Source organism: Octopus bimaculoides, chromosome 10 (genome assembly GCF_046866305.1).
Source record: "Octopus bimaculoides isolate indiv1 chromosome 10, ASM4686630v1, whole genome shotgun sequence".
Classification (NCBI taxonomy): Eukaryota; Metazoa; Mollusca; class Cephalopoda; order Octopoda; family Octopodidae; genus Octopus; species Octopus bimaculoides.
The window spans coordinates 49,711,435-49,735,912 of record NC_142937.1 but is presented as its reverse complement, the minus strand read 5'-3'; the positions used below and the strand labels follow the sequence as shown (position 1 = coordinate 49,735,912).

General features: G+C 39.1%; 2 protein-coding genes and 1 non-coding gene across 3 annotated transcripts in view; all 3 read left to right on the top strand.

Annotated features, from left to right (window-relative positions):
• The window catches only part of LOC106880147 (uncharacterized), a 100,694-nt gene extending 88,442 nt beyond the window's left edge, over window positions 1-12,252 (top strand). Inside the window, exon 9 of the mRNA XM_089358619.1 lies at window positions 11,119-12,252. Coding sequence (XP_089214745.1) covers window positions 11,119-11,125 — 7 coding nt within the window. The 3' untranslated portion in view covers window positions 11,126-12,252. The remainder of the gene's footprint in view (window positions 1-11,118) is intronic.
• On the top strand, window positions 11,127-11,645 carry LOC149133709 (uncharacterized). The gene has a single exon (XM_089358235.1). It carries the CDS (start codon window positions 11,127-11,129, stop codon window positions 11,643-11,645), a length of 519 nt encoding a protein of 172 aa, XP_089214361.1.
• An 11,370-nt stretch (window positions 12,253-23,622) lies between the features above and the next one.
• On the top strand, window positions 23,623-23,729 carry LOC128248963 (U6 spliceosomal RNA). Its single transcript, XR_008265109.1, has one exon. It is a non-coding gene; the product is annotated as a U6 spliceosomal RNA (small nuclear RNA).
• The last annotated feature ends 749 nt before the right edge of the window (window positions 23,730-24,478 follow it).

The window sequence follows — 24,478 nt, the reverse complement described above, 5'->3', positions numbered from 1 at the left end:
TATATATATATATATATATATATACAGGGGTTGGACAAAATAATGGAAACACCTTAAAATTTCAAACAAATTTATTTTAGTATGGGGTAGGACCACCTTTGGCAGTAATTACAGCTTGAATTCCAAAGTTTGAATTGTTTCCAAAGGAATTTTTTTCCATTCTTCAACTAAAACAGTCTCCAGTTCTTGTAGTGATGAGGGTGGAGGATATCGACTCCTTACTTGTTTTTCTAAAATGCACCATAAATGTTCAATAATATTGAGATCTGGGGACTGTGGTGGCCAGATAAGATGTTCAACTTCACCAGAATGTTCCTCGTGCCATTCAGTAACAACTTTAGATGAAAGATTGCGTTTCCCTCTGGAAACAGTTCCACCATCATAGGATGAATGTGATCAGATAAAATGCTTATATGGTCTTGACTATTAATTCTGCCATTAAGGGAAACCATTGGGCCAGCAAGATTTCCAAGATATAGCCCCCTAGATCATCACAGATCCTCCTCTAGGTTTAACAGTTGGAAGAAGGCATTTTGGGTCAAATGCTTCTTTTGGCTGTCTCCACACGTATACTCGGCTGGTCGTCAGAAATAAGGTAGAGGATGATTTGACGGAGAAAATAACATTCTTACACTGCTCTAGAGACCAATTCTGTAGGTTTTTACTCCTCTCTAAATGCTTTGCATTGTTTGTTTTTGAAAGTAGTGGTTTTCTGATTGCAGCCCTCCTGTGAAATCTGGCTTTGTGCAGCTCCCAGTGAACAGTTTTTGCGGAAACTGGGTTCACGAGGTGGTCATTAAGCTCTGCAGTAATTTTGGGAGCTGTAATTTTGTGATCCTTTCTAACAATTTGCGTAAGAGTCTGATGGTCTCTATATGAAAGTTTTGGTTTTCTTCCAGAATTTTGTTTCGATAAGGAGGTTTTTCACTCTTTCTCAAAGGCTGTCATTACTTTCAAGATGGTATGTCTTGATACACCAATCATTTTGGCTGTTTTCCTTGCGCTAGTGCCTGCCATACGAGCACCAACAATTTGACCTCTGTGAAAGTCCGATAGATCTGTCATTTTAATGAATTTTAATTAACTTTTACTGATGGTATCTGAAAAGAAACAGCAACTTTAGCAAAACATATTAAGCAACACTAATAATAAATCAAAAAACAAAAATAAACAAGCTTTTGACGGTTTTATAGATATTTCAAATGTATGATGCTATGATGCTAGATGTTTACATTATTTTGTCCAGCCCCTGTATATAAATATATATTATTAGAGTGTTTGGAAAGTAACTTGTGTTTTACCAGAAAGGATATAAAGACGAATGTGTTTGGAAAGTAATCTATGTTAATCTGAATAGTTTTCATCAAGAATGCAATCAGCATCATTTTTAATGACTACAGACCAATAGGAAAGTAACTTTTTTATGCCACATTCATAGAAATCTATTTATTTTCCTGAAAAAATCTGAAAGGCTGTTTTCAATTTCCTCTCTGTTTCTGAATGTTTTGCCTATTATAAAATGTTCTAGTGAATGGAACAAATGGAAATCCATAGGTGCTAAATCAGGTGAGTATGAAGGATGTGGAAGAACTTCCCATCCTAACGATTTTATTTCTTCTTGGTTTTGTTTTTTCAAGAGTGCATTGTCATGCTGGATAATAACACCTTTTCTGTTCACCAAAACTGGTCACTTTCAGTGTAATTTTTCATTTACACAATCAAGTTGTTGGCAATAGACATCTGCATTTATGGTCCTTCCATTACCAAAATAAGTATGAATGGCACACTACCATATAGAAGATGATAACTATTTCTAGACAGTTCCTGCCCATTCAACCTTGGCTCTGATGTGATTGGTTGATTCACATTTCATAGTGGTGAAGAAAATGCAATTATTTTCTGAACACCCTAATATTTATTGAGAATATCTTGTCATTTTTCAGCATTATTTGTATTTACAGTTACATAGCTTCATTAAAAAAAAATTCAACTGGGAACAAGAGTGTGTTGGTGTGGTATTTATTTTGTTTTGTTTGGTTACACATAGTGAGGGTGAATGTGATTGGCCATCTAAAATCTCTGACAAAACTCCTGCCTAACTGGAGGTCCCTTCTCTGCAAACCAGCCTACTACCTAACCCACAGGGAAGTTCGTGTTCACAGTTTGTCTGTTATCAGTCTTTGGGCAGTGCTTTACATATAGCTTCCCCCATCCCAAAACTATTGACTGTCAGGAAGGTGTTTTAACCACCCTGCCTGCACATGTGGTTACTCGGCTTTTTGGTGACTGTTCGTTGTCAAGGGTTTGTGTGATTTGCCTAGGGCGGCCCTTGTTTGGTGGTTGAGCTACTTGGATGGGGCTGTCAGTCTATCAGTGGAAACTGTGTCTTGTCATCTGCCAATCAGGAATTGAAATGATTTGTCTCCAGGACATATCACTTCATATGGGCCATCATAGGGTGACTGGAGGGAATTTTGTCATGCATCATATTGAATAAACACAAACTTCACCTTGTGGTCATTTGGTACAGATGACCTAGGTGTACCATGTGTTGACATGGTAATAGGATGTAACTAGCCCACACTGTCTCTCAGTTGCACAAGGTATCTTTTGACAATTGGGTCTGACTTTGTATGTGGCACTATAAGTGGGGCACCATACACCATTTCTGTGAAAGAAGTGTTGAGATTTTACTTTGGGGCAGTGCAGACACACCTATGGAAGTTAATTGATCCAGTTGGGCCTGTTAAGTCTGGTTGTAAGGGATTCCTTCAAGCAGCAGTGAAATCTCTCTACTAAGCCATTGGCCTAGGGATGGTAGACTGTTGTGCACTTCATTGTGATTCCAAAAAGGTTACACATGTTATTCGGCAGCTTTGAGGTGAAATGATCAGATGAGATGCTGTCTAGGAGACTGAAACGGGCAACCCAGTTTGTGATGAAAGAACGGCTGATTTCCTGTGTTTCTGTGCTGCAGAGTAACCTTGCGAGGTTGGTAGGAGGTCAATGAGGTCAATATTGATGTGGCTGAAATAGGCCTGTGGTTGTTCATAGCTGTCAAGAGGTGCTTTGGTGTGATGTTGGACTTTGGCTTGTTGACAGGGGATACAAGTCTTGGTCCATTCTCCAATTTGGACCAGACTGTGCCAAATAAATTTCTCTGACAGCAGGCACTATGTGACTCTGGTACCCAAGTAGGACAGTCCATGGATGACATCAAAAACCTTCTGGTGTTAGGCTACTGGAATAATTTGTTGTGGCTTCCCAGTGGATTCATCACAAAGTAGAGTTGTTCTGTTGGACCCAAAGTACACACCTTGCAAGGAAAGTGAGGTGATGGCAGTGCAGTAAGCCCTAATCTCGTCATCTGTCTGTTGGGCTGCAGCCATAGCCTCATAATCCAGGCCTTCTGTTATTGCAGCTATGTATGTGTCAGAGCAGGTAGGGGTTTGAGAGAGTGCATCAGTGACTGGGTTGCTTTTTCTAGTTATATGTTGAATATCCATAGTGTGTTCAGAAATGGCCAGCAACTGTCATTGCTGATGTTCAGATGATAGCTCTGAGAGCTTGTTCAAAGCAAAGGTGAGTGGTTTGTGGTCTATGAAAACTGTGAAAATGTGACCAACCTTCAAGAAAATAGCGAAAGTGGCGGACACCTAGATGGATAGCCAGCAGTTCCCTGTCAAAAGCACTGTATTTCTGTTCAGGTGGTTGTAGTTGTCTACTGAAGGGGGCAAGAGGTCACAACTGACCATTGATGTGTTGTTCCAAAACACCTCCAGTGGCTGTGTTGGAGTCATCAACTGTGAGTATAGTCCATGCTGTCATATGAGGATGGGACAGCATGGTCACTTTAGCAAGGGCTTCTTTAGTGCATTTGAAGGCTAAGGTCATTGCACTATCTCACTCCACCTGTTTTTCTGAACCCACTTTTGACAGTGCCTTGTATAGAGGGTCTCACCACTCTCGCTGCAGAGGGGATGAAATGATGATAAAAGTTTACCATACCCACAAATTGGTGTAGATCCTTGCCTGTGGTGGGATGTGGAAAGGAGAAAACAACTTTCAAACTTTCACTTTTTCTGGCACCTGTTATTTGATGTCCCAGGAAGTTGATTTCCTTAACACCAAAGACACACTTGGCAGGGCTGATTACAAAACCATATTGTTCCAGTCTATCAAAAAGGGTCACTAGGTGTTTCTTGTGTAGCTTTACATTTTGGCTTGTGATAAGGATATCACCTAGGTACACAAAGACAAAATCGAGACCCATGTACATGGTGTCCATCAAGCATTGGAAGGCTTGTGCTGTGTTTTTTAGGCTGAAGAGTGTACATAGAAATTCGCACAGCTTGAAAGAAGTATTCACAGTGGTTCTAGGTACATCATTGTCTCCTACCGGTATTTGGTGGTAACCTTGAATGAGGTTGACCTTCGAGAAAACTGAGCACCCAGCTAGCTAGGCTAAGAAGTCCTGTATGTGAGGAATAAGGTGGAGTTTGAGTGTTGTGCTTGCATTGAGACAGTGCCTCATGTGTTTGCATTGAGACATTGGGTTTTGGTGCCTCATGTAGGAGTGCTGACTAGGGACTGCTTGATTGGTGAACAATGCTCAATGCCTCCATATTGTCAAACTTGGCCTTTGCAATAGTTTGTCTGGTGATAGCCAATGCATGCAGCTGTGCACTGGCGGATTAGTAGTGGGTTTGTGCCAGGTTGTAGGTTTGGAGAATATTGGGGTAGAGAGATTTATGAGGCTTGCAAGGAGGTTTGAGAATTCATTCTCAGACCAAGAGATGGTTGCTATGTGGAGTGGGTGGGGTGTGTGCAGATGTTGCAAGAGAAACAGAAGTGTATGTGTTGCTGTTGATGAGTTGTCTCCTCTGAAGATAACCAGCAGTGAGTGTTCCCAAAGAAAGTCTGCTCTGATAATGAGCTGATGGACATCAGTGATGGTGAATGTCCATGTGTATGTTTATGAGCTGATGTGAAAAGAAAGAATGCGGTAACTGTACACTTTAGTTGTGGAGCTGTTGATGGCCATTAAAAGTTGGCCTCACTTTCTGTAATGGAGGTCCCTTGCCAATGCTGGGGTCACTCTGACTTCTGTTCCTGTGTCAATTAGGAACCTACATCTGGAGCTCTGATCATGGACATACAGGAGCAGTTGATCTTGTTTGCTGGCCACCAGGGTTTTCAATGGTAGCTGACCTTGGATTTCCCCGGGGCTGATGGTAAAAGAGCCTTGAAGCTACATGGTTGCTTACACCTGGTAGCCTTTTTCCCAAACTTTGTATGGTAGAAATATAGGTCATCTTGCTCAACTCTACCATGTCTTGCGGCTGACCTATGGCATTGACCATAATGCCACTGGACACAAAATGTTTGTCAACCAATTTCACTACATACAGGAGTCCTTGATCTCCATCTGGGTTATGAGGGCCTGGCCCTGGGGTGGCGATTTATGGAGGAATATCTCCCTAAACAAAAAGGAAGGTAACTCACCAGGGGGAACTAATGCCAGCATCTTGCCCATGAGCTCGGAAGGCTTGAAATTGCCTAATTCTTCCTCCAGCATCTTGGCTGCCACTTCCCAGTTGCTCAGCTGGAATGTTTCTACGAGTCTCTCTTTTAAAGTGACTTATTTGTTAGTAGCCAGGGGGTTGGATTAGGATGTCTAGCACTCTTGCTGCCTTGTCTTCATCCAGTGCTGCTGCTTCATATGAGTACTTTGTTAGGTCCGGGCTATTTTCCATACATTAACTTGCGCTTCTGCCTGTGTGACCCATATCTCAGCCTGCTTTGGTCAGAATTGTGGGAGCTTCAGTGCTGTGGTGTGATCACTTGCCATGTTTATGTTTTCTACTTTGGTATGTGAAGTGAAGGCAGTTGTTCTTTTGGTTGGGGGTCACCATTTATAGCTTTGTTAAGCTGTACACAAGAAATCAACTGGGAACAGTGTGTTGGTGTAGTATTTATTTCATTTTGTTCAGTTACACACTGTGAGTGCAAATGTGATCAGCCATCTAAAGTCTCTGACAAAAGTTCCACTTAACCAGAAGTCCCTTCTTTGCAGACCAGCCTGCTAGCTAACCCGCAGTTAGGTTCCTGTCTACTGTTCTTCTGTTATCAATCCTTAGGCAATCAGTTACATATCTATTTAGGCAGCTGAATATATGTAACTGTTGGACATTATATTTTAGTGTACACCTTTTCTTCTATGCATGTATATTTGTATATAGATACTCATACACACACACACACATACACCAATATGTGTGTGTATGTATATCTAAATTCTGCATGAACATGCTTGCACAAACAGCTTGTGAATCCAGTTTTTGATTTGCATACTCTCCTGCAAATATGGCAAGTCTGCAATGAGTTTTCAATTAGTTCTGTTGGTTCATTTTTGTGTTTTCTTATGTGTCTCTTCAGGTTCCCTTGTTACAAATTGGACACGTTTTGTTTTGGTCTTGTACAGAGTATTTTCTTATGAGTTTTGATTTTAATCCCTGTCATGTGACTATTCATGGCTAACTAATCCAGCTTTTGATAAGAATTGGTGGTAAAATCACTAGGCAGTTGTTCCTGCTTTTGAATAACTTGTTCTACTTTTGCATGTCGAATTCTGTTCAAATGTTTCACAACCTTTCTTGATTGTATCACATCACTTTGGTTGGTCTGACATAAATGATTCCCTATCTTGATTTTCCATGCTCAAATGTTTAAAATTTGTCTTTATTACATCTTCCTTTGTTTAAGAGTCCATTGAAAATTTGTTGTTTTTAAGAGAATTTACAGGAGAATTATGTTCATCCCTATTAGTGTTTACAGCTTTTGGCAAGTTCTGTAAAACTACTGCTATTGTGCCTGACGTCATCTGTGCCCATAGAATCTTTAGTTTTATTGTTCTGTTGTACAACTAATATAAATCAAGTTGTGTTTGGTGCATTCTGCTGCTTACACCAAATAAGAATCTTACATGTCCTGCCTTCCGTATAAATCATAACATTTCTTTATGATTTCTGATGGAATTGACTTCACTCATGTTGTTGCACAATGAACTGGGTTTACCCCTCTTGCAGCTGTTTTGCAAGGTACAGCATTCAGAAACTCCAATGTTAGTTTTCTTGGAGTCAGAGGTAGAGGTTAATATTTTTTGTATATTTTTATTCCGTCTAAAGGCTACAATTAACAGCTGAGGGAATATTTGTTTGAAGTGAGGATATTTTTCTGCAATATACTGGTAACTTTCATGTAACATTTTTGAAATACCAGCGAAATTTGGTGCCAGTTAATCCCTAAAGGAATTCTATCACATAGTTTACTTTGTTTGCTAAAATTATACATGGCATAGGTGCAGGAGTGGCTGTGTGGTAAGTAGCTTGCATACCAACCACATGGTTCCGGGTTCATTCCTACTGCATGGCACCTTGAGCAAGTGTCTTCTGCTTATAGCCTTGTGCCAACCAAAGCCTTGTGAGTGGATTTGGTAGATGGAAACTGAAAGAAGCCCGTCGTATATATGTATATATATATATATATGTATATGTATGTATATGTTTGTGTGCTTGTGTTTGTCCCCCCAACATTGCTTGACAAATGATGGTGATGTGTTTATGTCCCCGTAACTTAGCGGTTCGGCAAAAGAGACCGCTAAAATAAGTACTAGGCTTCCAAAGAATAAGTCCTAGGGTCGATTTGCTCAACTAAAGGCGGTGCTCCAGCATAGCTGCAGTCAAATGATTGAAACAAGTAAAAGAGAAAAAGAGGAAGTTTGACTTTCCTTGCTAATTTTAGCTATGTCATCTGCGATTTACTTTAATCATGATTCACTGTAACTGTGTTTGACATAATGGTGTACAAAAGCATTTGTATGTTTCCAGTAATCCTTTATATCAGTACAAATCCATTTTATTCTCAAAAAGTGGGATTTTGGATTTGACTGAATTATATGATGTGGATGATCGGAGCAGTGGTGTAGGTAAATGTGCGATGACGTAGGCTTGCAAACTAATTCAATTATATATACATACATATATATATATATATAGGTGTGAAGGCGCATGGCTCAGTGGTTAGAGCATCAAGCTTATGGTTGTGAGTTCAATTCCCGGACTGGGCTGCATGTTGTGTTCTTGAGCAAGACACTTTATTTCACATTGCTCTAGTTAACTCAGTTTTAGAAATGAGTTGCAACATCACTGGTGTCTAGCTGTATCGGCCTTTGCCTTTCCCTTGGATAATATCAATGGTGTGGAGAGGGGAGGCTGGTATGCATGGGCGACTGCTGGCCTTCTACAAACAACCTTGCCTGGACTTGTGCTTCGGAGGGTAACTTTCTAGGTGCAATCCCATGGTCATTCATGACCAAATGGGGTCTCCTCATATATAGGTATATATTGTTTCAGTGACTGGACTGCAGGTGTGCTAGGGGTACTGTCTTGAAAGGTTGTTTTGATCAAATTGACCCTAGTACTTAGTTTAAGTCTGGTACTTATCCTGTTGGATTTCTTTCCCTTAAACCACTAAGTTATAGGGATGTAAACAAACATAGGTTGTCAAGTGGTAACACACACGCACACGCGCGCACACACACGCACACTCCTGGAGTGGTTGGCATTAGGAAGAACATCAAATTTTCAGTCCTCTGCCACCTCTGTCACCATGATGACATTGTCATCAAATCAGCTGACAAAGCTAGAGCTGTTGCAATGTAGAGCATTGACCTTTACATGGAGGAAGCATTCTGACTGCTTTGTAACCTTGCATTCTATCACCTCCTGCCCTTTGATTCAATCTCCTTTGACTAGTAGTGCATGTCCACCATCCATGACTTTGTCTTGTCTTCTGCCCTCCCACCTACTGCCACCAACTTTATTGTTCATGCCCTCCACACTTCCACCATCTTTTCCCTCCCCAAGACCTATAAACCCAACAAACCTGGCTGCTCCATCGTTTCTGCCTGCAACACATTTCAAAATACCTTGACCTCATACTTTATCTCTTAGTCACTTTCCTCCCATTTCACATCCAAGATACCAACCATGCCTTTTGCCTTTGCAATTCCTTTTCCTTCTCTCCTGGCTCCGCTTGCCTCCTCTTTCTCATGGACATTAAATTTTTCTGCACCATTATTCCCCACAATGATGGCCCCTTGGCCCTCCAGTACTTCCTCAACTATTGCACTGTCCTTGAACTCAGCACATCTCCATTTCTCCACCTCACTGTACTCATTCTCACCCTTAACTACTTCATATTCATGAGCGAGGTCTACCAATAGGGATCAGCATGAAACTGAGAATGGGTCCCAACTTTGCCAACTTATTTGTTGGATATGTCAAGGCCCAAATCTTCTCTCAGTTCTCCAGACTGATTCCAGAGCTATGCAGTCAGTACATAGACAACTGTATTGGCACAGCCTCTTCTTTCCATGAACAACTCATTAAGTTTATCTCTTTCGTTTCTACATTTCATCCTTCTCTTGAGTTTACTCCTGTCATCTTTGACACCTCTGTTAATATCTCTCTCTCTCTCTGTTGATCCCCTCAATCACTCTTTCACCACTTCCGCCCTCTTCAAACCTACTGACTCCCATCTCTACCTCGATTTTTTCTCCTCCCACACTAAACCGGTCATTCCCTACTCCAAATTCCTTTGTCTTCACCATCTGTGCAGCCACAACCAGGATTTTGAAACTCAGTCTCAATACTTGACTCGTCTGGTAGTTGCAGATACTGTTCCGACCTTGTCCATGCTGACTTTACCTGTGCCCACCAAGCTGATCACACATCAGCCCTTTCTCCTTCCCCATATCCATCTCCAGCCACATTCTCTTTCCCCTCTTTTCCCACTCCTCCACCCTACACCTTCAGCAGGAAATTCTATGCACTTTCTGACTTATCCTATTTGATCCAACAACTCTTCCTTTTTTCCCCAACCCACCTCACCCCTCCTTCAAACATGCCTGTAACCTATGTGTACTATTGGTCTATAGTTCCCTCCCCTCTCCCCCTCATTCTGAATCCTTCTCTTGCTCCAGATCCTGTTGCCACACCTGTCTGTTCGTTCATCATGAACACCACCTCCAACACACTATTTACATCCAGGACTCTTTCTCTTGTATCTTTTCTAACATCCTCTATTGCCTTGGTTGTCATCTAGCTGACAGATTTACAGAACATTTATGAGATATTTGCCCCACAAAAAATTACCCCAGTTACCCGTCACTTCTGCTCAAATAACCACTTCATTGAACACCTCACTGTCTACAGCCTGGTTTACACCGGGGGAACCACGACTAAATGACTTTGCGAAGAGTAACTGTACATTTTCACACTACAAACTCATACACTGTTTGGACTTAACAACCCCCTCCTTTTGTAACAGCTTCTGACTTTCTTTTCCCTGTCATTCTCCTTTCCTCTGCTGCCCAACTTTTTTTTATGTATCTTCCTCACACATCCATATACATAACTTACATCCCACCCCCACACAACACATATATCTACTGCACACACACGTTTCCATATTTTATCATGTACAAAAAGATCCTCACCCACACCAACACACACACTCATATGCAAGCACACAGGCAAACACATACATGCACATATTCACACACACCCATACACATGCATTCATACACACTCATATGCACACACAAACACCTATGTACACTAGGGCTCGCAAAAAACCAATAATTCCCAAAACCGAGTTTAAGTATAAGTAATTCTCAAAACCGGTTAAAAACCGGTTTTCGCAGATTTAGAGCTGTGTCGCTGTAATGAAGAAGTTTGTCATATATTGTATTTTGTTTATATACATACACAGAGAAAGAGAGAAAGTAACAGGTTGACTGATATCCACAAATATGTTGATGGTGCCTATATCTGTATCTATGTACAAACAATAACAAAAAAATAATGGTATTATACAGGGTCCGGCAAAATGATCTGACACATTTGTAGGTTTAATAAAAGGCAAATAAATTAAAGTTACAAAAAAGTTTTTTTCATTTTCGAAAGGTACATATAATGCCATTTTGTTTTGTTTCATTTCGTTTCATTTTATTTTCATTTCGTTTTCGAATAATGTTATTTTGTTTCATTTCAGTTGCTAACATGAATTGGACTGGTGAGCACCACGCTTTCATTCTGGAAACATTTATTAAGAACGAATCTGTAACTGCAACACAACGAGCGTTCCGTTTGCACTTCAGACTTGGTAGACATGATCCCGTACCTGCTCGAAACACGATCTTGTTATGGGTTAGTAACTTCAGAGCCAGTGGATCAGCATTGAAACGAAAATCAACCAGCCGACCTCGCACCGCCAGAACTCCAGAAAATGTGGCAGTGGTAAGAGCCTCAATTCAACAGTCTCCACGGCATTCAGCATCTAAACGTGCCACGGCTCTTAGGCTTTCCGATAGAAGTTTGCGAAGAATTCTTAACAATGATCTGCAAATGCATCCATACAAAATGATATTGTCACAAGAACTCAGCGAAAGAGATATTGAAACTCGCAGAGCATTGTGTTTGGAAATGCAACAAAATATCCCCAATGCATCTGTTGTGTTGTTCAGTGACGAGGCGCATTTTCATCTGTGTGCCACAGTGAATAAGCAAAACTTCAGATAATGGGCTGAAAACAACCCTTGTGAGTTGCATGAACGCCCTTTGCATTCTCCTCGGGTGACTGTGTGGTGTGCGGTATCAGAATTCGGTATATGGGGTCCGTACTTCTTTGAAGAAGACAACGTTACAGTGACTGTGAACTCTGATCGATATTGTGAGATGCTAGAGAATTTTCTCAGACCTAAATTGAATATGCTCCACGATACGGAAAATGTTTGGTTTCAACAAGATGTGGCAACAGCCCACACTTCTCGACGTGCGGTGGGAATTTTGAGAGAGATGTTTCCTGGTCATTTAATCTCATTACGTGGTGACATCGGTTGGCTCGCCTGATCACCTGATTTAAATCCTTGTGATTTTTTCCTCTGGGGATACCTCAAGTCAAAGGTATACATTAATCGCCCTCGATCTATTGAACAACATTCATCAAGAAATTGCTGCCATTCCTCATGAAATGATCCGCCGAGTTATGGACAACTTTCATGAACGCCTTCGATAGTGTGTGGACAACGACGGCTCCCATTTGACTGATTTAATTTTTAAAACCAAATGAAACAAAATGGCATTATATGTACTTTTCAAAAATAAATAATTTTTTTTTGTTTCTTTACTTTTTTTAATTTTTTTTTAATCCAAAAATGTGTCAGATCATTTTGCCGGACCCTGTATTTATTTAAACAAGAATGCAACGTTTTTCCAAGTCGTATTTTTGAGAATCAATCAAGTTTCTTGACTTGCTTGATGATTCACTTTCCTTCGAAAATAATCTTTTAAAAAACACAATGCATTCAGTGTTTTACCTGATAAACTTGTCCTAATTTTTGTGTTGAAAAGTCCAGTAATTGAAAAAGTGCTTTCCGACTGGACACTAGTTGCTTTAGTTGTAAGCAATGCTCTATAAAGTTTCTCGAGCTTTTCACTTCTGTTTGAAGTTGCTTCAAAATATTCGAATTCTTTAGAGATTTCAAATCCATCTGTTACTATCTTGGGCTCTTCATTCTTTTTCTTCATTGCGTTTGTGTATTCATGAATGAGTTCATTACCTTCGTAAGTAGATGGGACAACAGTAACACTTGTTTTTAGGTTCCCTCCTATTTCATTTTCTTTGTATAATTCTGTTGTGTTCTCAGCATCATGTTCAGGAAATAATCTCCTATATGTTTGTTCAACATACTTCCTTAAATGTTTTTTCTTTAAAAAAATAAAAGGTCCAGAAATTGATTCACCTTTAAACTTCCTTGGGTTATGTAAATACCTCAAGGGAGTCAAGGTTTCGACATTTCTTCTCTTATTATATCTATGCATAAGTCTTTTACGAAGATTTAGAGCCAAAGGGTTGCCGACGATATTAAGTTTATTCAATAAAAATTCTATAGAATATTCCGCTTTCAGTAAATCCATATCATCAGTGCAAATAGCCTTCGAAATAATTTCTACTGGATGCAGAATTTCATATAGTAAATTGAGAGATTTTCATTCTTCGTCAGCTACGGCATCTGTGGAAAGTACTGCTCATAGAGCATTTGGAATGTAGCTTTTCAATTAAAAGAATCTCTCAATCATATGGAATGTGCTATTCCACCTAGTTCTGCAATCCAGTATAAGTTTATATTCTCTGTTATCAAAGTTCGCTCATACAAAATCTTGCAAAATTTCATTTTTTGTAGGAGATTTTTGGAAAAGTTTTGAAATTTTTCTTACCTTATTTAAAACTTTGTTAAATTCAAGTTTTAGCTGGGGAAAACAATCATTTTCATGAGCCAAATCTGTTTGAAAAAGTATGTCTTGTTGGCTTATGTCAGCTTCATCATCACTATCATCTATTTTAGCGATCTCTTCACTTTTTTATCAGTCTCATTGGTTGAGGCAATATTTTCAATATTTTTTTGTTAGAGAATGTCCATCACAGACAGATGTATGCAATGTGTGAGACATTGTTGGTGATCGGGTCTTATTTCTTTTCCGAATTTCACCATCATAGAAGCAGCACCATCCATCGTACAGCCAGCAATGTGTATATCCAAATCCAATCCAAATTCACGAAGATGTCCTCTCACAAATTGCTCTGTTCTGCTATTAAGGGAGCCATGGATCTCAATAAGACCCAACGACCAATGATTGTCTTTCCCATGAACATTTATGTTCATATATCATTTATTTTGAATTGATGTGAATTCATCCAATGTCAATGAGTAGCGAATCCCCAGCGCTACTTCTTTTTCAAAATAATGAATAAGTTCTTCTTTCTTGGTTATGTAATAATTCATTACCATATTCCTGACTCCGTTTGGAGATGTTGGTTGTAATTTATCATATTTGCCTCTCTGACTATGTATAAAATCGCTTTTGGCGGTTGAATTGAAAGAGAATCCATCCATAGCAGCTAACTTTGAAACTTCTTCTTCCATTGATTTCTTTGTTAAAATGTGTTCCATTGTTCTTGTCATTTTCACAGGAGGCTGGTTTTCATCTTGATTTATGTCGATTTGATGAATTTTCTTCAAGTGCAATATCAGAGACACAGTAGATCCTCCAGAAGACTTCATGATCTTATCACACTTATTGCATTGAGCTTCCTCTTTGTTTTTCCAATCGAAAAAAATTCCAAACAGTTGATTTTCTTTTTATCATGCTAGGGCTAATGAAAATAATTAAGAAAAAATTTAGTTAGTGTTACTTCCTTGAAATGAATCTGGAATTGATTATTACATATGCTCAACGGGAAAGATCACCTAGCTGAAGACTAACAGCATCCCCTTGACTTGTTATAAATAAACTCTGTTACCTCCAAATTCAGAGTGTCAGCCAGAGGTTAGCGAAGGAAATGACAAGGTGCTGATCTAAGGTTCAAGGGAAGAGAAGGTGAGAATTGATATGTTGCGATATGTTTCAATGAAAAAGACAGCACTCTCAACTAAAGGTGACCCGACAACAGTTCAGTTAGTTTAGTTTCAATGATATTTCTTCTAAAGAAAAAAAATGGAGAAATGTTTTGCGAAAAAAAAAAAATACAAACAGCAAGCATTAAAATCGCTTTTGGCAAATCCGTTTCGGTTTTACTGATCATAATATAAAACCGGTTTTATAAAACCGGTTTTATAAAACCGGTTTTGAACTCTAATATACACATATAAGCAACACCTACACACTTACTTGTCACCCTGCCTCTCAATCCCATGTCTGTATACTGCTAAATCTTACTACTGCTACTAACCTGTTCGATTCCCTTTCTCATACACACACCACTCACACAAAGACAAATGCATATATACTACCATCCCACACAGTACTCTTTAATATGCAAATACACTCCTCACAACCTACACCTGCACACACACACACACACACACACACACACACACACACACACACACACACACACACACACACACTCACAAAAAAACATTTACACACACATTCCATAAACACACACTTATACACACACTCACACACAATAGTCATTTTTGCCCTCTCCTGCCTTCAAAAACCACATTTTCTATCTCTTTCTAATTTCCTCTCAGTTATTTTTCAGCTATGTAATGGCATGCATGCTTTTCTCAGACTGTCAGCTCCTTCCACCTTTTCCTCCTCTCTGGACTATTTCTACTTTCCAAAGAAGAGCCATGCTCAAAACTTCATTTTCACTCCTATTTTACCATCTAAAACTTTCACTGAACATCAATCTAATTTTTTTACCATACACGTTTAATTAACTTTTGTTGTTTTTTTCTACTTTTTATTTTTCATTTGTCTGGAAGATAACGTTTCAAAGAAAAGTAAGTAATAATAATTTCCATTATATATTTAAGACCTCTATCAGTTGGTGTTGACCATATAACTGCACCTGTATATGTAGGCCTGGACAAGGTTCATTTTGTGTAGCTGTCTATGCATGCAAGTTGCAGTTTTTCATATAACCAATGACTTTCAATGGAAGAGCACGCCAAACAGTATCTTGGATTTGTACGGCAAGATTTGAACTCAGAAAGCAAAGCACCAGAACAAATACTGTGAAGCATTCTCTAACAACTCTGCCAGTTTGTCACTTGACTTTGGAGAAAGCCTTTGACAGGATCCCCCAATCCCTTATCTGGTGGTCAATGCAAAAATTGGGGATAGACAAGTGGTTGGTAAGAGCTGTACAGGGAAGCTGTCATTAAGGTTAGGGTTGGCAACAAGTATAGTGAAGAATTCCAGGTAGAAGTAAGGGGTCACCACAGATCAGTCCTCAACCTCTCTTATTCATTATAGTCTTCCAGGCAATAACAGAGGAATTCAAGACAGGCTGCTCCAGGGAGCTCCTCTATGTTGATGACCTTGCTCTAATAGCTGAGTTGCTGCCAGAACTAGGAATGAAGTTTAGGGTGTGGAAGCAAGGTCTAGAATCGAAGGGCCTTAGAGTTAACCTAGCAAAAACTAAAGTCTTAGTAATTAGGAAGGCTGACAAATCACAAACCCCTTCAGGTAGATGGCCCTGCTCAATCTGTAGAAAAGGCGTGGGTAGAAACTCCATATGATGTACCCAGTGTAAGTTATGGACACATAAAAGGGAAGATAGTTTTTGTGTGTAGCAGATGCACAGGGGCAGTAAACAATGAAGATGTACAGAAAACAGATTCCATCACATGCCAGTGGGGAAAACTAGTAGTTAATAGCTTCTGCTACCTAGGCAACCAAGTCTGTAGTGGGGGTGGTTGCTCTAGTGTGTAGCGGCTAGAGTAAGAATAGCCTGAGCAAAGTTCAGGGAGCTCCTACCTCTGCTGGCAACTAAGGGCCTCTCGCTCAGAGTGAAAAGTAGACTGTATGATACATGTGTGTGAACTGCCATGCTACATGGCAGTGAAACATAGGCTGTGACTGCTAAGGACATGCATAGGCTGTGACTGCTAAGGACATGCATAGGCTTGAAAGAAATGAAGCTAGTCTGATCTGCTAGATGTGTAATGACAGTGTGCATACATGACAGAGTGTAAGCACCCTGAGAGAAAAGTTGGACTTAAGAAGCATCAAATGTGGTGTGTAAGAGAGACAACTGGGTTGCTATGGTCATGTGTTATGTATGGATGAGGACAGCTGTATGAAACTGTGGAAGAGGTAGACCCAGGAAGACATGAGATGAGATGGTGAAGCATGACTTTTGAACATAGGGTCTCACAGAGGCAATGACAGGAGACCGAGACCTTTGGAGATATGCTATGATTGAGAAGACCCAGCAACTAAAGTGAGATTGCAGCCACGGCTGATGCCAGTGTTGCATGTCTGGCCTATTTAAGAGTACCCTTGATACGTTGGGTCATAGGATATGCTTGAGAAGACCTGTTGAGTCAAGTAAAACTAAAATCGCAGCTGTGGGCAGTGCCCCCTGACTGGCTCCCATTCTGGCAGCATGTAAAATGCATCTTCTGAATGTGGTCAATGCCAGTGTCCCCTGACTGGCTCCCATGCCGGTGGCACATAAAAAGCACTATCCAAACATGGCTGATGCCAGTAACTTGGTGGCATGCAAAAAGCACTATCTGGACGTGATTGATGCTAGGCCCGGCTGACTGGCTCCTGTGCTGATAGCACATGAAAAAGCACCCACTACACTCTTAGACTGGTTAGCATAAGGAAGGGCATCCAACTGTAGAAATGTTGCCAGATCAGATTGGAGCCTGGTGCAGCCACAGGCTCTCCAGACTTCGGTCAAACCATCCAACCCATGCTAGCATGGAAAACAGACGTTAAACGATGATGATGATGATGATGATGATATATATATATATATATGTATATATATATATATATATATATATATATATATTTATATATATATATATATATATATATATATATATATATATATATATATAAAAGATAATAAGAGTGAAAAAACTACAGAAGGCTTGTGTTACATGGTTTACAATGTTTATATACCAAAAAGATTTTCTAACATTTTTCTAACATTTTTCTGACATAATTTAAATATATACTTTAACCATGTAACACAAGCCTTCTGTTGCTTTTTCACTCTTATTATCTTTTATACATCCAACCATGTGCTTTCACATACCAACTTTCTCACCTATATATATATATATATATATATATATATATATATAACTTTGAGGAAGTGTTTTGAAAGAATTTCTCATTTCATCACACAATTTTCACTGTGATATCACTTATATGTTTTTACTTAATTTCATTGTTATACAAAAACAGTTTTTTTTCTGATTTTTATTAATAATAAACATTGTTCAGACATTTTCTGTTTAAAATTTTTGTTAATTTTTTTCTTTTTTGAAAGTAATTTTATTATATTGTTACTATCTACTAAAAAGAGCATAAACTATTTTCTTGTAAATCAAAAAAGCATTTGTTAATGTATAAAGATATCGAAATATTTTTCTCCTTTATGTTTATTACTTCATGTTTGTCCAGTTTTGCAGTATTTCATTAATAAGATGTTGCAGTAAAAATAATTATATAAAGTAACACAATTATATAGTGTCACCTGTGCACCATAACAGATTTTCCCATCAACAAGATTACTATACAGACTGTTTAAAGTAATCTTAGTTACAGGTTCAAAAAGGTTAGCATTATTGAGTACACTATATAAGAAAAAAAATATGCCTTTGCAGTAAAAAATTATAACAGTTTGAATCATATTTTTTTGCTTTTTTTTTGTTTGCTTTTGGTTGTTACAAATTTACTTCATCTTTATTTTTAATGATTATAAAGAAGAGTTTAAATAAAACAATTTTTTAAAACATATTGTTTATTATTTTGGGAAGTGTATTACATTTTTTATTCAGTTTCATTTCAGTAAGAGAAAAGAAAAAGTTTGTAAATTGAATAAAGAATTATCTTGTGTCCAGATATAATATCAGATCCCACTTGATTTTTGAAATGTGTGGTAAGGCAGCATTTGTACTGAAGTGTTGTACACTTACAAAAATACTGATAAACTCAATAATTAATTCTTTATGTAACCTTCATTAATGCCAAGTAAAGAAGAAATATATTTCAGGTTAGGTGTGGAGGAATGTGCTATTGTAGTGTGTTATTTGTTGGTATGCTTCCAGGTTCTCCCAGGTGAGCTTTTGAGCTGGGTTCCAGTCAGTCCCCATCTCCATGAGAAACTTCTTCATCTGTCATGACCATGTAGCATGTGGTTGACCAACACAAGCCGTCAGCTTAGCTGGATTCTCAATGAAGTGAACAAGGTAAGTAGGGTCTAACTCAGAAAATTGAGCTACATGGCCAAACAGTCTGAGCTTCCAACTATATTTCTGAATGCCAGATCAGAAATATTGTTGAAACAATAAATTTAACTAATCTACCAAAGAGCTCATTAAGGTTAGTTTTATCCACAAGACACCAGAAACAATGTATTCTATACTATCAGATTTTATATTTTTCTTATCCATTATTAAGTTTCCATGGGCTGTATAAATCTCAAAAGTAAAAAAAAATAAATGTTTGTGCTCCTGGATAAAGTTATTTCTATTTCAAGTTAGCTTAGCTTCAAGCCTTCTGTTGTGAAAGATTACTACTCTGTATGTCATGTGGGTCAAATGGATATAGTCTATGTAATGTGCTTTGCTTGTAGACACTGAGCAAGGCCTGCTGGATAATCTGATATAATTTTTTAAAACTATATCATGTCAGTAATCTGGTACAAAAGTTAAATACCAAGCTGGTAATTTTATATCATGTGTCAATTGTAAAAGTAGCTGATAAACTATTAGCATTTAGAGATGACGAATGATTTCTTTTCTTGGTCAAAATCACTTCACCTCCTGTATGCTATTGACTACATGCACACACTGTTTAGAATATAAAGCAGAAAAGCATAAATTTCACTTATAGTTCATCACTTAATTGTCTTGTACAGCTGCTTTATGGTATAAAGCATCAGTATTTACATAATTATGTAATTAAGTAAAAAGTATTGTGTTACCCTTATCTGCTTTTTATTCTAAATATGCTGCTCTCAACCATTATTAGGTAATTCTCTATAAACATGCAAGGTTGTTTCCAGAGTTACTCTATTGTATGAATGCTTTGTAGTTTAATGATGTGTTATTAATTGTCCTCTTAATAAACTATGAATATGTTTTTAATGTTTATACATTAGTTATATATTTAGCAGAAGCAATAGAATGACTCAAGGGCTGAGAGTTTCATGCATTGGCACTTATCAAACTAGTTACAGGTTGACGAGCTGTGGGTTTATATAGCTGGTGAGAATTCTTACCGGCTATATAAACCCACAGCTCGTATATATACTTATAGTTTGAGTTCTAGTTTTCCTGTTTGCATCAACACACACACACACACACACACACACGCACATGCATAGAAAGCTAAGAATGACCCATCTGTTTTTGCCTGTCTTTCTAATTGTTGTTTAACTTGTCTACCTTTGTATCGTCTATCTGTTTGAACGTTTTAATGCCCTCTATTGCATTTTTGTTCCATTTATATATATATATAGCGGTATATGTACACCCTTATGCTCACCTTATAGAAGGTATGTATCTAAATTCTGTACGACTCTTACTCTATCTTTTATACTCCCTCTCATTTTCCTTCCTTTTCTCGCTCCCCCTCTATCACATTTCTTGGCCCTCTCTTTCTTTAACTTCCACTATTTCCCAACTCATTTATCTCCCCTGTACCTTTCTCTTTGTCTCTGATTTTTTTCTAATCCTTCAATCCCGCTGTCCCCTACCCATCTCTCCTCCTTTCACATGACCAGTGTCTGGCAGGCCATGATCTTTCTTTCTTGTTCCTGCCTTTAGGTTTTCACTTCATGTTCCTGCCTTTAGGTTTTCACTTCATACACGCCAGTTCAATTTGATTCGTTCTTGGTCAAAAGATGCCTGTTGTTATTTCTTGTTTGTATTTGTAATTGTGTACCATGTTCTCCGATTTTTTTTTGTTTTTTTGTTTTTTATCTTTGTTGCTGTACACATTTGCTAGCTTTCTTACAAAGGAGTCTAATGCTCTTACCTTAGACTTTTTTGGGGGCAACCAGATTGAACCATCTCAAGTGTAACTGCTCGAAATGGTCGTGACTTCTGGGATTTGACTGATGAAAGAAAGCCAAGAATGACCTGTCTTTTTTTGCCTGTCCTTCTAATTGTTGTTTAACTTGTCCGCCTTTGTATCGTCTATCTGTCCCAACGTTTGAATGCCCTCTATTGCGTTTTTGTTCCATTTATATATATATATATATATATATATATATCATCATCATCATCATCATCATCATCATCGTTTAACGTCCGCTTTCCATGCTAGCATGGGTTGGACGATTTGACTGAGGACTGGTGAAACCGGATGGCAACACCAGGCTCCAGTCTAATTTGGCAGAGTTTCTACAGCTAGATGCCCTTCCTAACGCCAACCACTCAGAGAGTGTAGTGGGTGCTTTTACGTGTCACCCGCACGAAAACGGCCACGCTCGAAATGGTGTCTTTTATGTGCCACCTGCACAAGCCAGTCCAGGGGCACTGGCAACGATCTCGCTCGAAAATCCTACGGGAGCCAGTCAGGCGGTACTGGCAACGGCCATGCTCAAAATGGTGCATCTCATGTGCCACCCGCACAAGAACCAGTCCAGGGGCACTGGCAACGATCTTACTTGGCTTGCCGGGTCTTCTCACGCACAGCACATTTCCAAAGGTCTCGGTCAGTAGTCATCGCCTCGGTGAGGCCCAATGTACGAAGGTCTTGCCTCACCACCTCAGCTCAGGTCTTCCTGGGCCTACCTCTTCCACGGGTTCCCTCAACTGTTAGGGTGTGGCACTTTTTCACGCAGCTATCCTCATCCATTCTCACCACATGTCCATACCAGCGCAATCGTCTCTCTTGCACGCCACAACTGATGCTTCTAATGTTCAGCTTTTCTCTCAAGATACTTACACTCTGACGGGTATTCACATTGACATTACACATCCAACGGAGAATACTGGCTTCATTCCTTGCGAGCTTACGTATGTCCTCAGCAGTTACAGCCCATGTTTCACTGCCATGTAGCATGGCTGTTCGTACGCATGCGTCATACAGTCTGCCTTTTACTCTGAGTGAGAGTCCCTTTGTCGCCAGCAGGGGTAAGAGCTCTCTAAACTTTGCCCAGGCTATTCTTATTCTAGCAGCTACACTTTCAGTGCACCCACCCCCACTACTAACTTGGTCGCCCAGATAGCGGAAGCTATCGACTACCTCTAGTTTTTCACCCTGGAATGAGATAGAAGTTGTTTCCTGTTTGTTTACAGTCTTTATTGCACCTGAACATCTGCCACAAACAAAAACTAACTTGCTAGTTAACCTGCCTTTGATGTTGCTGCACCTCTTATGTGTCCATAGCTTGCACCGGGTACATCTTATAGAGTTACTACCTACTCCTTTTCTACATACTGAGCAGGGCCATCTACCTGAAGGGATTTGTGTTTTATCTACCTTCCTACTTATTAGGATTTTGGTTTTAGCTAGGTTGACTCTAAGACCCTTCAGTTCTAGACCTTGCTTCCACACCTGAAACTTCTCCTCTAGTTCTGATAGTGACTCCGCAATTAGGGCAAGGTCCTCAGCATAGAGGAGCTCCCAGGGGCAACCTGTCTTGAACTCCTCTGTGATTGCCTGGAGGACTATGATAAATAAGAGGGGACTGAGGACGGAACCTTGGTGCACCCCTACCTCTACCCGGAATTCATTGCTGTACTCATTTCCAACCCTCACCTTACTGGCAGCATCTCTGTACATGGCTCGCACAGCTCTCACTAACCATTCTTCTATCCCAAGTTTCCTCATTGACCACCAGATAAGGGATCTGGGGACCCTGTCAAAGGCTTTCTCCATGTCAACGAAAGCCAGGTACAGAGGTTTATCCTTAGCTAGGTATTTCTCCTGCAACTGTCTCACTAGAAATAAGGCATCAGTAGTGCTTTTACCTGGCACGAACCCAAACTGCATCTCATCTAAATTGATTCGCTCCCTAATTAGTTGGGCTATGACCCTCTCTCTAACTTTCATAACCTGATCTAACAGCTTGATGCCTCTGTGATTATTTGTATCTAAAGCGTCACCTTTACCTTTGTAGCAGTTGACTATGATGCTGCTACACCAGTCATTGGGTATGACTCTTTCGTGTATCACCTGGTTCGTAATACGGGTGACTAGGCTATAGCCAACACTGCCAGATATTTTGAGCATCTCTGCAGTGATTCCTGATGGGCCGGGGGCTTTCCCGGTCTTCATACTCTTAATTGCTTTATATATATATATACACATATATTGCTTTTGTATTTGGTTTGCAAGATTCTTGATGTGAACTAGTGAGCTGAAACAGATTTTGTTGTATCTTGGTAGGGTCATTATGCCAATAATAAACACACACACTGGTTCAATTTCACTTCTTTATTATTCATGAATTGGATAGCTATTTAGTCAACAGACTTATCAATTGTTTCATTCATCATTTGGTTAATCTATCAATCAGTTGTTTGTAAAAGTCCTTTTGTTGCTAATCATCACTTCTTCAGTGACATGCCTCCTGTATTCCAGATCAGCTTCAGTGTGTGTGTGAGAGAGAGAGAGAGAGAGAGAGAGAGAGAGAGAGGGAGAGAGAGCTTCTTTTATGAAAGGAAACATCATTACAATATCTTAATTTGCCATCTCATAGTCTTGAGATTAAATATCAACAGTGAACTCTGTCTTTCTGCTGTCTGAGTATCCTACATTGTACTGATTGTAAAGTTTGGGGTATCAGTGATAATTACCATACTTTTGTGTAGTCAAAAGGTGTCATTTTTACCTTCATGTTATGTTATCTTATTTTATTTGTTGATTGAAAAGAAGAAAAAGAAATAGAATACATAAACAAAAGCCAAAAGAAAAACTGTTTAATTTTATATTGTTTAGGTTAAAATTATTTAGATTTACATTGTCCAAACATTTGATGACATTATATACATTATATATCTATATACTAGCTACGGCGGTACATATTCTCAAATTGGAATGATACAGAGAAGATTAGCATGGCCCCTGCGCAAGGATGACACGCAAATTCGTGAAGCGTTCCATATTTTTTTAAATGGCGGTGCCCCAGCATGGCCACAGATCATGAGCTGAAACTGGATAAAATGAAAAAAAATGAAATATCTATATGTGTGTGTGTGTGTGTATTTGGGAACATCTTGCTCAAGATAGCTCATTGTGACATAGTGCTGAGTACTCTGGAGCACAGTACTCTAAATCAGATATAATCAGAGAAGCTAAAGAGATGAGGGCTGCAAAGAAAGCAAGAGTTCTACTGAGTCCTGACTCTGTTATTACATGCCAAAATGGCTTAATAACTCACCTCAGGACCCACAAAGTGTAAAGCTGATAACCTAGTCAACTTCAGATGCATGAAGTATGACCCTGATATCATCATCATCATGATCATGATATTAGAGTCATCCTTCATGTATCTATCTGTCTGTCTGTCTGTCTGTCTGTCTGTCTGTCTGTCTGTCTGTCTGTCTGTCTTTCCATCCATCCATCCATCCATCCATTTTATATCTATATATATATATTTTTAAAAAATCCTTTTCTCACTGTATTACGTGTTCATTTCTCTTTTTTCCATCTGTGATTTTATTTTTGATCTTCTATGTAAATGAAAATATTTCCTCCGTCTGGCTGCTTTTTGTTCTACTAAATGAGAAGTTACATTGTGGAACTGTTATTTTAATGAGTTCTGTCTATTTATCACCAGATGAGTACATCTGCACCGCCAGATACTCATGAATCAGTTGTTGAGTGTCCCACTCATGAGGGATCAATGCTATATGTAT